Here is a 15,943-nt window from a genome sequence, read left to right on the forward strand (position 1 = left end):
GTGGAGTAGTGAGGTAGAGAGAGTTATGTAGTGAGAGAGAGTGAGGTAGTGAAACAGTGATGTAGTGAGGGAGAGGGATGTTGTGAGGTAGTGAGATGTAAACGCAAAGCTGTCCATTCACGACGGGCAAAGCGGGCCATGCAGGAACGAAGACGCCTAGACAGAGGGCACACCTGCAAAGTCAAAAAAAATACACATTAGTACAAAATCAGACAAAATGGCTTACCTAGAAGATTGTTTCCTAATGTCCTCGACGCACAAGAGCAAGATGATCCTCAGGAGCACACGATACAAACACAGAAATGGCGGACACAGAAAAAAAAAAAAAAAGTTACCTGCAATCAAAGAGAAGTTACCAGGCAAAGCAGTCTATGGCCGACGAGACGGTGAAGTTGGGAAAGAACAAGGAAAGTACACACAAACGAAAAAAACAGTTTAAAACAAAAATCAATGACATTAGAAGCAAAAAGCATTCTAAATAAGATAACAAAATGTCGCACTTACTTGTATACCTTCCGTGAAGATATCCCCAACTGCCGTTTACTTAAAATACGTGCCCCACCCTGACGTATCCAAATCATGAAAGGCAGCGAAAAGCACATTCGACAAATATCGAAACAATTCTAAAAAATGTTAAGGATATTTTTTTTTTAACCGCTAAATATTTTTTAAGAACATAAAAAACATTATAAAATATAACAAACCACAAACTGTATCTAGTTTTATTTTTTAAAGAAAGAACTTACCTGAATGTCGCGGTAGACGGACTTGTATTCTCCAAGTCACAGCACTATATAAGTCACAAGTCACAGCACCACATAAACATCTTCAATAGAAAAAGAAAATGGAACATTAAAAGAATATTAAGGAAAAATCGCTTACGCACAAGAGCAAGATGATCCTCACAATAAGACGCGACAAACAAAGAAATGGCGGACACAAATAAAAGTCAAAATGGGTTACCTGTAAACGCAAAGCTGTCCATTCACGACGGGCAAAGCTGTCCATGCAGGAACGAAGACGCCAAGACACGGGGCACACCTACAAAGTAAAAAAAAAATACACATTAGTACAAAATCAGACAAAATTGCATTACCTATAAGATTGTATACTAATGTCCGCAACGCACAAGAGCAAGACGATCATCAGGGGCAGACGAGATGACCAAACAGACAAAAAATGGCTTACCTGGAGCATAGTTTCGTCATGCCCTCGACGCACAACAGCAAGACGATCCTCAGGAGCAGAACGTAGACGCCAGGACACGGAGCACACCTACAAAGTAAAAAAAAAATACACATTAATACAAAATCAGACAAAATGCATTACCTATATGATTGTGTACTAATGTCCGCGACGCACAACAGCAAGACGACCCTCAGGAGCAGAACGTAGACGCCACGACACGGGGCACACCTACAAAGTCCCCAAAAAAATACACATTAGTACAAACACAGAAAAATTGCATTACCTATAAGATTGTATACTAATGTCCACGACGCACAAGAGCAAGACAATCATCAGGGGCACACGAGACGAACAAACAGACAAAATGGCTTACCTGGAGAATAGTTTCGTCATGGCCTCGACGCACAACAGCAAGACGATCCTCAGGAGCAGAACGTAGACGCCAGGACACGGGGCACACCTACAAAGTCAATCCAAAAAAAAAAAAACAGTCACAAGACAAAACACGGGAAGCTTCAAAACTTTTTCGGCTTCGAGGGCGTGTTCCTGCTGTTCTAAAAAGGGCGTGGCTAAAAAGTGGAAAGAACAGCACGGAACACGCCCCCGAATCTGAAAAAGACGGAGCCTATTTGGAGGGACGGCTCCCTCCTCCAATGGCTGGCCTCCGTTGAGGAAGCCAGCCAATGGAGGAGAGGCAAAAAGAGAGGCGGGCTAAATAGCCACTCTAAGCATCATAAGATCTCCGGACTTCCGGTTCTGCCTTCGGCAGACCGGACGGTCCCTCGACTTAAAAATGACTGATAATTCTCATGCTAGTATGAGTATTCCCAATTTCGGAAATGTGCAAATATCTACTGTTTCTAAACTCTATATTTTGTTCCCATTTCAGAAATACATAGGTGTCTTTCATACCGATTTTTCCATGTACACATTTTTACAGAATAATTACTATATACCCGGTACATAATAAAAAACCATTGCAAGTTGCTGCTCAGTTTTTGGCTCTGGGTTCGTCGGGTTCTTGGTGAACCTACAAGTCCTATATATCCCCACAACCAGTAATGTCCAGCGGATGTAACGGTATATTGCTTTCAAAGAGCTGTCATAATTAGAAGAAGTTACAGGTGAAAACGTTGACACAGAAGTCTTTTTTATTCAACAAATTTTCAATTTATCCTTTATTTAACTGTTAGTTTCTATAAAAACCTTGATGGATCTACACAAAGGACCCCTTGCTGAATTCAGAATTTTGTTTACTTCTCTAAAATGTATAGCTTTCCAGGATACATTATTGTTTTTGTACCCATTTCTAACATTAACTGGAAGGAGGTCGAAAGCACAAAAAATAGCAAAAATAGGCTATGTCCCAGAAAAATGGCAAAACTGTGTAAAAAATGTTGGGTTTCTGCCAAAAGTCTGGTATCCCATAAAAGCTGGGAAAATGGTGATTTTAGCCCCACAAACCTTTTTTTGATAACACTTGCAGGGGAAAACCCAGAAGCTTTCATTTGCAGCCCGTTTTTCCCATTTTCCCCAAAAAAACCTAAATTTTGCTGTATTTTGGCTCATTTCGGTGACCCCTCCAGGGGAATCCACAAACCCTGAGTACCTTCAGAATCCCCATGATGTTGGAAGAAAAGGACGCAAATTTGGCGTGGATACCTACTGTGGTCAAAAAGTTACAGGGGCCTCAGCGTGCACTACCCCAAATAGCCCAAAAAGGGCGTGGCACAGGAGGGGAAAAGGCCTGGCAGCGAAGGGGTTAATTCACAATCAAATATTGAAAAAGGTTCACAATTTTCAGTTTTGCTTCTTCATTCAAACATACTTTATTAATTGTATTTATTAATTTTAATATTATTTAATTTTGTAAAAACGTTTGCAGACCCCCTGAGTAGGCCTCGCAGACCCCCAGAGGTCCTTGGACTACAGGTTAAGAACCACTGCATCAGAGAGCTAATTAGTGAGGGACAATACATATAAAAGAGAGTCAAACCACTATCCACAAAATTAAAGATAGTCAACTAAGTGTATTTAGTGAAAGTAGGACTTTTCATCATTGACGCTGGTAAAATCTAGATTTTCTTGCAAGACTGGAGACTACCATTGTGCTATTTTAAAGCTGCTTAATAACAGAAGAAGCATGAACAATTAATTTTTTGAAAGTGGAAGCTGAAACCAATTAGCAGCTCTCAGAATGTTCTGTTATTGCAACCGTTTAGGAAGCTATGGCGCCCCTAGAGGAATGACCCCATGAAACAGTTTTTATCAATTTTAGATTGTTTCATGGACCACGTAAACCATCTGGAAAGAATGTCAGAGGATACAGGACAATGACGTTTCCTAAAGTAAATAAGGATTTGAGAATCAAGCATTCTGAGACCTGATGTTCAAGCTTTCTACTCTTTAAGACATCTAGCTACACAGAGATTTGGTCGCTCAGGAAAGGCAGGATAATCCACTGCTGTTAAACATGTTTTGCGCAGCTGGCGATTGGGAACAGAATTCCAGGAGAACACTGCCTAGCCGAAGCATCAATAGGATTGCTGTGTGAAAAGCAAAAGCATGGTCAATTTGGTGATAGACCTATCAGAGAGAACGGGATTCTTAGGCCAGGCATTTAACACAATAAAGACTATGTTACCATATCATAACATTTGATATTACTTGCTTCTCTTCAGGAACATTATATAAAGACTGGCTGTCTCAAACAGAAAAAACTAGGACCCAGACTCCCTTGTAGAAAGCTCTCAGTGTATCAAGTACATTAGTTATTGTTTTTACAAACAGCAAACTCTCACTTTAGGAGTGTGAGAAGGTGGTTCTGACTATCTGAGTCACCTGAATTTTTCCTCTATTTGAACACCTGATTTTTTACCTTTTACTGGGGGAGCGCCTCGTAAGCTGGGACTCACCCACAGTGAACTCATGATGAAATGGACTACCTGTGGATTTCAATGGGGTCTGCCTTGTGAGATAAGGCTGCTACGCTGTAGCCAGGGTAAGGGACACCGGACTGGTTACATCTGGACACGGGTGCACCCGTGTGTGCACCCGTGTAAGGGCTGCGTGGGGGAGATACCTATTGTGCGCAGCCCAGGAGCTGGTACAGAGAGAATGGTGTGAAACCGACTATGCAGAGTTGGGTGGTGACATGGAATAGGCCTTATAATGTGGGGAGACACATGTAAGGGATAGTCAGTGAGATTCACTGTTTCACTGTAGGAACACTCCATTATTCTCCTATGGAGACAGAGACCACATGGGGTAGTTTCAGTTCCCTGGGAATAAGGGGGGAGTGCCATCGCACTCCCCTGAGGCCCCACCCGGCTGGCTGCGGAGTCCGTGTCTGCCTGCAGGAGCGAGCAGACCAAAATGACAGGCCGGCTCCTGTGGCAGCAAGCAAGGGTGCTGGCCAGTTGGGAAGAAAGCGAGAGCAGCGGGGGTGGCCATCCGAGCTGCTCTCCAACTTACCTGGATGCGAGCTGCCAGTGTGGGACTGGGCCCCCAAGAAAGTGGAAACGCGGCGTGAGGCCATCGGAGTAGTGCGGCACTCCCTGGAGCAGCAGGAGAGCCGCTGCTCAGATATGCAAGCAATGGGGTGGAAAGCGCCCAATATAGCCTTGCAGGGCCTGGGAAGGCCTGAAGTGAAAACCTGCCCGTTTTCAGCATGTGGTGGCCCCAGGAAGATGGGGTCACCACTATTTGTTGGAAAAGGTGCAGGGGGTACTGCAGGAGCAACGCAGACTCTGCAGCACAAAAGTAGGACGTCCCCACTCTCAGTCTCTGGGGATTGAAGGAAAGAACACCTCAAGGGTTATTCATGTTTAATCAAGCCTACCTAATGCTGGAACTTTTGTTCTGCAGCTGGGAGCTGATGCTTATGACTGCACATAGGTGTGAAAGGATGAACATGGATAATCTTTGTGGCGACATCCCCTAGAGGTGTAAAGATGCAATTGCACAAGTGGTGCATTTACATAATGTTGTTTCCTTTGGGGATGGGAAGTCACATGCAATATGCAAAATAATAAGTAAATTGGAAATATGTTGCGAGGAATTCTTGGCATGGTGCCTGGTTGTAATTTCATAATCAAGTGATTATGAATACAATGCCTTTTAGGGGCTGTGATTGACTTGCATTGATCATGTTACCTAATATGATAAGTACCTGTCATTCCAATTGATGCTTAGGCATGTATTCTTGCTAATGCGTTAGTTGAAAAACCAGACTGTCAGCCACTGTGATTGAAATATGTATACTGTATGGTTAGTATGAGATGCTCTCAGTCAGGGTTATGTGTCCCCATGACAGATGTTCCCATTATAAGTGCTTGTTGAAATAATGGGTGGGCCACCACTCCAGGTTATGGTCAACCAGATGCATTTGCGGGCTGATGATGTTCACACATGTTAGTGGTGTACTAGGCCCCCCCGCGGGAGGGGTGAGAGTGTTTGCGCAATATCAAGAAGTATTTCCAACAACTTATGTAGATCTGTAAATTGATGCATAGTATTGAGTAGTGTGTGTGTAATAAATGTACTCTTCCTTTTTATAAAGAAAAGTACAGACTGGACAATCAATTATTGAGTGATATTTCTGCGTACCTGTAAATGGCGATTACTAGCCCACACCACCTCCCTAGAGTAAGCCTTAGACTGCTCTGCAACGCTACCCTCTGAGAGTCAAGTGGTACATTGGGGTGTTTGGTTCTCAGTGAAGGACAAATGTACACCCATTATTTGTGCAGGCCTCACAACTAATGCCTCGTTTTACAACAAGGAGTAAAACAAAAAAGTCTGTTGGGCACACATGGGAAACAAGGCAGCCACTCAGCAAACTTTAGGTGTTTTTAGAGAAGCTCGTGTTGCTCCTCTGAAGACACAGGGATAGCCAGGTTGGAGGAGATCACTAAATAAGGTGGACGGTAGTCCAGCGGGGTAGTGGAATTTGTTATGCCTGCTCCCCAGGAAGACCCCGGGTTACCTGTCAAACTATACCTGTCAAACTATAAATGAGGGGGGACAGTGTTCAAATGTAACTCAAAATAGAAAAATCACTAAAGAAAGACTGGCTGGATTCAGGATGTGGTGGACAGGGCACTCTATCAAAAAATGCAACTAAGCCTTATACCAGCCAAACCAACGGTCCTTCCACCGGCCCTGTTTAGAGTTGGACGGATTGTCAGCCTTTCATCGAAAATCCCATTGGGTATGTCGATAGAAAACTTCTTCCGAAGGAGAAAGGGCTCTCGAAGAAAACCCATCAGACATTATTAGATAAAGCAGCGCTATATAAGAACCTCAAAAATAAAAATAAAAAAGTCAATTTTGTATTTGACAAATTCCTGTTTAAATCCCTCGTATGGCAGACTGCTTTCAAGTACTCAACATTCTGTGGTATTTTTATGGATTATTAACAAGAGAACTGCCAGGATACAGACATATTTTTAGCACCTCTCACTCTGAGAGAAGACACACTGGCGATAATACTCCCCTCTAATGCCACCTCCGTCAGACTCCTGCTGAAAGCAGTCATGCTATCGAGATTTGACCACACTTTTGCCAAATAAACTAGGCTCCTTGCTGGCATCACAAATTATCTTTATAGTTTAGGGAATAAATCACATTTAAGATCTCCTATACAATCAGCAGTCAAATACCATGAATGCAAATAAGTGAGTTGTTTTATTACATATCAAAAAACAGACATTTTTTATTAATATGTAAAATCTAGTCATCATTGTGTACATTTCATAGCATCATGATTGTTCTTGCTGTATTATAATTTAGTTCATGTTAACTTTGAAGTAAATTGAGTTTGATCCTGGTACACACCTCTGTAGTGTGGTTTTTAAAGGCTCTTGGGTGTCCATACATGGGTGGTGTTTGGATATGTATCATTAATACAGATTTATAAAGTATTGGGTTTCAAATTTATTATGCCACTAATGGTGGTACAAACCACTTGTTCGTAAATATAAATTGTCCAGGGAGGAGGAGGAGGCGGGGGAGGAGGAGGAGGAGGGGGGGGGAGGAGGAGGAGGAGGAGGAGGAGGAGTAGGAGGAGGAGTAGGAGGAGGTGGTGGTGGTGGTGATGGTGGTGGTGGTGGTGGTGATGGTGATGGTGATGGTGATGGTGATGATGATGATGGTGATGATGATGATGTGGTGAGCAGGAAGAACGTCCTGGACTTAGCACTTTGTTAAAATGAACTCGGTGGAAAGCATTAGTTTCTACTATATTTGGCTACGGAAGAAGTATCCTTTCTTCTGATGTGCATATTATATCGGTGAACTTCTTCCTCTAGGCAAGGCTGGGCTATGAGAACACTGTGTATTTGGCAGCTGTAGCAACACAAAAGCACCTTACAGATGATTCAGAATGCTACGATCTATCTAATTTGTGGTCTGAGGACGTCCCAACTGCATCACAAAGTTTCACTGTTTGCCCACGAGGCAGAACATACTTTTTATGTCCATTCATTCACCGGCAGTTTATAAAACGAGGGTTTCTTTTTGCTTGTTATCTTATGTTAAGGGGTTTTGAAAAGCACGCAGCAGCCCCAGCAACGGGCGTCCCAGCGTGAAAATGTCACTGCCATAAGCAAGCCAAGAACATCCAGGAGGCAATAATGCAGGGAAGAGGTGAGTTTTGATGGCTTTACGAAAGAGAGAATGATTTTGAATGTTTCTAATATTTGGAGGGCGGGAGTTCCAAAGCTTAGGAGCAGAAACGCAGAAGGAGCGTCCTCCGGTCCGTACTCTCTTAAACCGAGGAACAACCGCTAGATGCTGGTCCTTGGAGCGCAGCTGACGGGCTATGACGCCATGAGGCTAGCCAGAATAGCAGGAGATTGGAGAATCATGATTCTGTGGGTAATACAGAGAGTCTTTGATGCATTTCTCCACCGGCAGCCAATGTAGTTTGCGGATGGAACTAGCGATGGAACAGATTCTCGGCAGACCAAGGAGGGCCTGGGCTGCCGCATTTTGTGCCTTTTGTAACCTCAGTAGCTCTGCCCTGTTGGCCTCAATATATAGAGAGCTCACATAGTTCAGTCTAGAGAGTACTGGGGCCTGAATGATTACCTGACGGATGGTAGGGTCGAAGAAACCCAGCAAAGGTTTAAGCCCACGTAGGAGCCCGAAACAAACTCTAACTACTACCTTAGTCTGGGTTTGAAAAGAAAGAGCAGAGTCTATCCAGATTCCTAGATTTTTTACTGCCAGTTTTGGAGCCGGCGGAGGGCCCAAAGAGGACGGCTACCAGAGGTCACTCCACAGATGTATGTCTTTGCCCACCACCAAGGTCTCTGATTTTTTGCCATAGTGCTGAAGACGATTGGCCGTCATCCAATCTGCAATAGCTGTTAAATCTTCCTGAAACTTAAGTGCACCCTGCCCAGTCATCAGGTAATGCCACCAGCTGTGTGTCATCTGCGTAAGATACCACAGCTAATCCTCTGCTCCTGGACACTGCTGCCAGAGGTTGGATATAGATGTTTAAAAGGGTTGGGCTTAAAGCTTGTAAATGCAAACCTGAATGTCATTTGTGTCAAAACTCAGTATCTTTTGTGTTCCTTTACTTCTGAATCCAGATTTCTTTTCCAGCGGCAAGGATCAAGAAATGTAAAGCAGCGAGTCGATATTTCTGGATTCCAAAAGCTGAATTCTTTACTGCTCAAGATTCAATCTTTACCTAATCGTCAAGCTTTCAGAAACCTATTAAGAACTAAACTTTTCAACAGCTGTCTCTCTGATCAATAATTTCGCCATCATGCACGGATTTTGTCCTTTCACCAGTTAGGAGTTGGTTGGGTGATTCTCTGTAAATAAGAAAGGTCTAAAATATATTCAGATACAATTAATCTGGCCATGAATCATTTAAAGTCAGTGGTGAGCCAGCAAATTTCCCAAGGCTCCAGCTTGATACTGGACACCTCTTGGGAAGTGCCACAAGGGTGGGTGCATTTACAGATGCATGTGATGATTGGAATGAGCATCATTTGCCCCGAGTCAGGGCTTCGGATGTAAATGTTGTGCACTGCAAGCATTATCTCTCACAGTTACAGGTCACAATTTCCTACTTTTACTTCTTGTGTCTTTGGACGTTGTTCTCTAGCAGCTGTCATTGAACCGGTTGTTGCACAAAAGGACAAAACACCTAAATCAGCTAGAAATATTCTCCAGTCTGTGCTTGTTAAACTTATTCAAGTGTGTGGTGTTTATAGGTTTTATCACTAATCCTTGTAGTTTTCTGAAAATCCTTTCCACAACTACTTCCAAATCCACTGCAATGGTATGGTTTCTCCCCTGTATGCGTTTGCTGATGTCTTCGTAGATTTGATAATCGACTAAAGCTCTTTGCGCATCCGGTGCTCTTGAATGGCTTTTCTCCTAAGTGTGTTCGCTGATGATTTCTTAATGTTGAAGGGTCACTAAAACTACTTCCACATTCACTGCAGTGGTAGGGTTTTTCACCTGTGTGTGTATGCTGATGTCTTTGAAGAGCTGATAATCGTCTAAAGCTATTCCACATTAAGTGCACTTGAATAGCTTTTCCCCGAATTGTGTTCGCTGATGATTTTTTAGTGTTGAAGGGTCACTAAAACTACTTCCACATTCAATGCAATTATATGGGTTTTCCCCAATATGTGTTTGCTGAAGTCTTTGTAGGTTTTCTAATCGACTAAAGCTCTTCACACATTCACTGCACTTAAATGGCTTTTAAACGGTGTGCTTTCGCTGATGTGTTTGGAGATGTGATAACTGACTGAAGCTCTTCACACATTCACTGCACTTGAACGGTTTTTCCCCTGTGTGTGTTCGCTGATGTGTTTGGAGATGTGATAACTGACTAAAGCTCTTCACACATTCACTGCACTTGAACGGTTTTTCCGCTGTGTGTGTTCGCTGATGTCTCCTGAGATGTGAGGAATCAGTAAAACTACTTCCACATTCAGTGCACTTGTACGGTTTTTCCCCAGTGTGTGTTCGCCGGTGCTTCCGGAGGGTTGATAAATCACTGAATTTCTTCACACATTCAGTGCAATGGTATGGTTTTTCCCCTGTGTGTGTTCGCTGGTGGCTCTGGAGGGTGTATAACTGACTGAATTTCTTCACACATTCACTGCACTTGAACGGTTTTTCCCCTGTGTGTGTTCGCTGATGTGTTTGGAGATGTGATAACTGACTGAAGCTCTTCACACATTCACTGCACTTGAACGGTTTTTCCACTGTGTGTGTTCGCTGATGTCTCCTTAGATATGAGGAATCAGTAAAACTACTTTCACATTCACTGCACTTGTATGGTTTTTCCCCAGTGTGTGCTCGCCGGTGCTTCCGGAGGGCTGATAAACCACTGAATTTCTTCACACATTCAGTGCAATGGTATGGTTTTTCCCCTGTGTGTGTTCGCTGGTGGCTCTGGAGGGTGTATAACTGACTGAATTTCTTCATACATTCACTGCAATGGTATGGTTTTTCCCCAGTATGTGTTCGCTGATGTTTTTGGAGTTGTGATAACCGACTGAAGCTCTTCACACATTCACTGCAATGGAATGGTTTTTCCCCTGTGTGTGTTCGCTGATGAATCCGGAGATTTGAGGAATCACTAAAACTATTTCCACATTCATTGCAATGGTATGCTTTTTCCCTAATGCGTGTTTGCTGATGTCTTTGGAGTTGCGATAACCAACTGAAGCTCTTCACACATTCAGTGCAATGGTATGGTTTTTCCCATGTGCGTTTTCGCTGATGATCTTTTAGAATTGCTAACTGACTAAAGTTCTTCACACATTCATTGCAATTGCTCATTGCTTCTCCTGTGTGTGTTTGCTAATGGCTCTTTAGTAGTTATGACAAAATAAAGTTCTTGCTCCTTGTGTAGGATTCTTCTTTCTTGGTTAGTGTCTCTGGGTCGGGTTTATATTTGTCTGCATCCCATGACTGCGTTTCCTGAGGAGCTAACATGGTTGATAAAGCACTTGTGTTATTCTCACATTCCCTGTATGTGTGTGGTATGTTGGATGCTTGATTTCAGATTTCACAAAGAAATACAAGACTCACCAACTACATATATTATAATGTCTTTAGATTACATAATGGTTTTGCATGTTTACGAGAAAAGATTAGTCTTCCTTCTGGTTGATGCAAATTGGGACAGTCTGTTGTAGATGAGAGACCCTCTCTTTCCTTTACCCTTTTGTTGTCTGGCTCCATTCCCTTGTGCTTTTCTCTTGCTCCTGTGGTTCGGCCAGAAACAGTTTACTCTACACCTAGTGTGCTGAATGGTGGTCTGCCATCATTACAGGAAGCAGAGCAATGCTGTATCCACCTCATACCGAACACATGATCAAAGCTGGGGGTTGGAGGCCTGTTTATACAGGAGGTGGTTTGTCAGTGTTGTTGCCTTAATTTTCTAGAGTTCATTTTTAGTCCTGTTGCGTGGAGGTGCACAGCTCAGACTTTTAGATCCACTGAATTGCTCTTGACTGCTTCTTCCAGGATCTATCAGTTTATGTTCAGGTTCCTCAGCCTCTGACTGTGCAGCTCTTTACCTGAATAATGGAGCTCATTTTTTCTAACTGCTGTTTTTTTAGATTTGGACGATTACTTTAATTCTTCACGATTATTTGAGCATTCAAGGCTGGTTTCCTATGGGATGTAAAGAGATTTAAAATCACTAAATGGAAATGTAAGAGAATGTGAATACACAATATTTAACTAGTTGTAAAAGACATGTCTTCTTTACCATTTTTAAAGTTACCAAGAGATATTTCACCATACACAGATATTTAACTAAATCTTCCATTGAACATGTCACTCTTACCTAATTCAGAAAAGGAGGTGATTTTCCAGTATTCACAGAGTAACTTAGTACAGAAAGAGCACTCACGGAGCGCCCTCTTGCTAAAAGTACAGCTTTAGGAAGATGCACATGGCCAACATTTTATTTAAAGAAGAAGGGATTGTGGAAAAAGAGATGGATCAGGATGTGCTGCTGTCACTTCAGTTTCAGGAAGTGTATAACAATAGTAACCCTTTCAAGAACTATATGACAAAGAAAACTTTTCAGGAAGTATATAATAAAGGTAACGCTTCAGGAAATATAGAATAAAGGTAACGCTTCAGGAAGTATATAATAACGGTAACGCTTCAGGAAGTATATAACAAATGTAGATCCATTCACACTCATCTTGACAATACTTGCCAGTTCACACTGGAGCAGCTGAAGTTCCAACTCCTGTCTTTACTTTACTGTTTGTTAAGTTATCTTTGCCACATTCCTAGGGATGGTTCACACATTTGTTGGAAGATTTCAGCATTTATAATAGAGATTTCTATCACTGGCAGTAATATACCTGCGATATCTCTGCTGCCAATACGTGTCTGCTTTTTGTCTTTTTCTACCTTAGAATGGTTTCTGCCAATGTTTTACGTTTGGTGCCAGCATGCTTCTCTGTCGGTGGATGGAGCATCGGCAGAGTGGGACAAGATGTTCGTTGCTTGAGGGTAAGTGCAGCATTTACACCGTTGCACCTTTCTTACATTCAGCTTTACCTTACTCCCTGTTCATCACCTTCCATACTCCCTTATGTCTGGGTACTCGCTCAGCAGGGTTCATTGACAGCTAAAGCAAGGGAGTGACTCGATGCACACAGCAGACATAAGGTAATTGTCTGATAGTCAAACGCCATGGTTGGCAGTACAAGGATCACACGCGTCATTAGAGAAGCTCGCCCGGGGCATAAAAACTGAGGAAGTGCACAGGTAGATACATATGAGGTACATACAGAGGAGGCAAACATGTAGGTACATGCTCCTTTATTTGGGTCTGTTTCAGGTCTTTACTGGGCTGGGTATTAGTGTGCACTGTCTCTTATTGCCGCTGCTGATAAAGGCACTTACTGCATGGGTGTTACCACTTTGACCCTTTACAAGAGGGGAGCAGAGCCTTAGAATGCACAACACCTGGAGACCTCCTGCCTTGAGGGGAAGGTGAGGGTCTAGGTGTCAGACAATATCAGCTAGGGACATAAAAGGATCCTAAGAAACACAGCAGCAGAGAGGCGAAATTGTCAGCCCAGATGGAGAAGAGCCGGGTCTTCCACTGTTTCCGGATCATTAGGTGATATTGAATCTTTCTAAGGTTAGGAGGCATAGAATTCCATCGGGTCAGAGCTAAGACATGGAAGGAGCCACCTCTCGTTCTGGCTCTGCTATGATGAGGGATGTGGGACAGGTTTAGATTGGCGAAGCGTAGTGTTCTGGAGGGCATGTAAAATTGCAGCTAGGCTGGGTACTCTTCGAGCCCTGTTTTTTTGGAGTTAAGTTTTAAACAGTTGTTATGCATCCATCTTGCCACCAAAGTTTTTAGATTTGGCATAAGAGCCAGTCGACTGCTGAAAGGGAAAAAAATAGCTGAGTGTCATCAGCATACAACACTAGTGACATATTCCAAAAGATTTCACTACCTCCGCCAGAGGTCTGACAGAAATATTAACAAGGGCGGGACCGAGCTCTGAACCCAGAGGGATGCCAGGAGCCAGTCCTCTCTGGGATGAGGCAAGGGGGGGGGGGGGGCATACATTTAAAGGACCGCTCCTTTAAAAAGGAGGTAAACCAGGCCAGACCTTTGTCCTGTACCCCCAGGTCAGTGACAGAAGTTAATATTATTGCATGTGAGATAATGTTGAAGGCCGCACTTAAATCCAGGAGGTACAGAGCCTGGGATTTGCCAGCATCTGCAGTACTGCAAAGGTATTCAACAACTGTTAAAAGAGCAATTTAGGTGCTGTGTGATCTAAATACATTTTTGGAACAATCTAATATTTGATTATGTTCTAAAATTTTGGTTAGGAGATTGTTTACATGTTGCTCCACAACCTTGGACAGAAACGACAGAAGAGAGATGGGTCGATAGTTTTCTGGCTGAGTGGCATCTAGCGATGACTTTTTTAGAAAAGGGATAACCTTGGCATGTTTTCATGATATTGATACTTTTTCAATGCTCAGCTAGAGTTTGGCTAATTCTAGAAATATGGTTGTGATGCTCTACTGAAATTTAAAAATATAATCAGCTTTAAATGGGTCATTCGGAGATCCAGATTTCACTTGACGCATTAAGGTGGAAATAGAACCTGCGTCAAGTAGAGCCAATTGGTCCAAAGTAGCCCATTGCGGGCGGTAGGTCCCTGTGTCAAGGGAGACAGGTTTGACTGTTTTCGCACCCCTGTCAAAGTAAAGATAAAGATCATTGACCAAGCTTGTTGCAGTGGCTGTTAGAAGCTTCCGCTAATCTAGGACTGGATGTGGGTTTAATCAGGTTGTTTACAATAGACGAGATTTCTTTAGAAGGCTTACAGTTGTTTTTGATTTGTCTGCAAATAATTCGACATTGTCTCTTTTAATCAGTTTCTTGTAACATTTAATCGCTCTCATGTATTGCATTCATGCTGCAGCATCATAGTATTTATGCCAAGGGCACGCTTGTTCTTTGAATCCCAAGGAACACCCTTCTGGGGCGTAGCCACAACAGATCCAAGGTTCGTTTGCTATCAGTCCACTCTCTCAAACTCAGATTTCCTTTCCAGTGCCTCTGGGACTACAGCTGCTTCTAGGCCCCCTTCCTGTAATGCTGGTTCTCTCTGCTACAACATTGGTTGCAGACTTGAAGATTAATTTGGAGTTTGGGAGACTGGTTATTGCATCAAAAATGTGACAGATATCCCAGTCCATCTTAATACAATTGTCACTGGATTAAATGCACTTCTAATGTGGCGGGCGGGAAACTCGTCACGCTTGTGATGGAGTAACCTGTCCACCAAAATTTAAATGAGACCCTTGGTGTACATTGTGTCCAGTGTCATTTTAGAGTCAGCCCAAGCAGAGACCACCATCTAACCGTCCCCCTTTCAGCTAGTCACTGGTAGGTCAATTCCGAAGCCAATACCTTAAAGCAGAACCAAACTAAGCGCAGAGTCCAGCTCCGAGTCCTTAGGTAATGAAATGTATCTATATCTCTCTGAACTGACCAAAACTTACAGACTCCTCTCTAAACAGGTTACCCAAAAGAAGGCGGTGCGCACCTCCGTGGGCCTACTCTACACCATACCGCAGCCCGGGGACCGATCCACAACTTTCATTGCCAGTGGAAAGGAAGCAAGTTTCAACGGCCCTTCAAAGTAGTCTTTTCAACTCCCAAAGCTGTCAAGGTCGAAGGGAAAGAGTCATGGTACCACTTGTCAGATATTCGCTTGGACTCATCACTACCACAACCATTAAAGGAGTCACCATCACAACCTTTTTCTAATATGAACTATTTACGCTGCGGGGACAGAAGCGCCCATAGGGCTTCCTCCGGACTTTGTGAACACTTTGCAGATAGGAGTGCCCCTAGGGCTACCCCCGGACATTACATTGACTCTTTCATATCCCGACTAAAAATATTCACCTGTGTATTGTCTTTTGCCCTATGTGCTTTTATGTTTCTTCAGCTATGTGTCACCATACAGGAACAGGTCAAATTTCAGCAAAGGACACCAGGTAAAGTGGTCCAGCATGTGTCCCGGGATCTAAACTGTTTAACATAGAACTTCACCACATACAACGATTACATAGCGCACTATCACAGAACACCTGGTATCAACACATGATCTCAGTGGGGAGCAAAGCATCTACCCAACTACTGCTATGTTTGCTCATTCACACCCCATGCAGTGGGTTCAGACCATACCTGTCCCAGGAGGTA

The 15,943-nt window shown here is 43.1% G+C and overlaps 1 protein-coding gene across 1 annotated transcript in view; it reads right to left on the reverse strand.

Annotated features, from left to right (window-relative positions):
* Window positions 1–799: 799 nt before the first annotated feature.
* The window catches only part of LOC146839508 (uncharacterized), a 151,486-nt gene continuing 136,342 nt past the window's right edge, over window positions 800–15,943 (reverse strand). Inside the window, exons 3-6 of the mRNA XM_085650811.1 lie at window positions 1,562–1,648; window positions 1,189–1,275; window positions 964–1,041; window positions 800–826 (exon numbers count right to left, since the gene is read on the reverse strand). Coding sequence (XP_085506937.1) covers window positions 800–826; window positions 964–1,041; window positions 1,189–1,275; window positions 1,562–1,648 — 279 coding nt within the window. The remainder of the gene's footprint in view (window positions 827–963; window positions 1,042–1,188; window positions 1,276–1,561; window positions 1,649–15,943) is intronic.

This window comes from Triturus cristatus, chromosome 4_1 (genome assembly GCF_964204655.1).
Source record: "Triturus cristatus chromosome 4_1, aTriCri1.1, whole genome shotgun sequence".
Classification (NCBI taxonomy): Eukaryota; Metazoa; Chordata; class Amphibia; order Caudata; family Salamandridae; genus Triturus; species Triturus cristatus.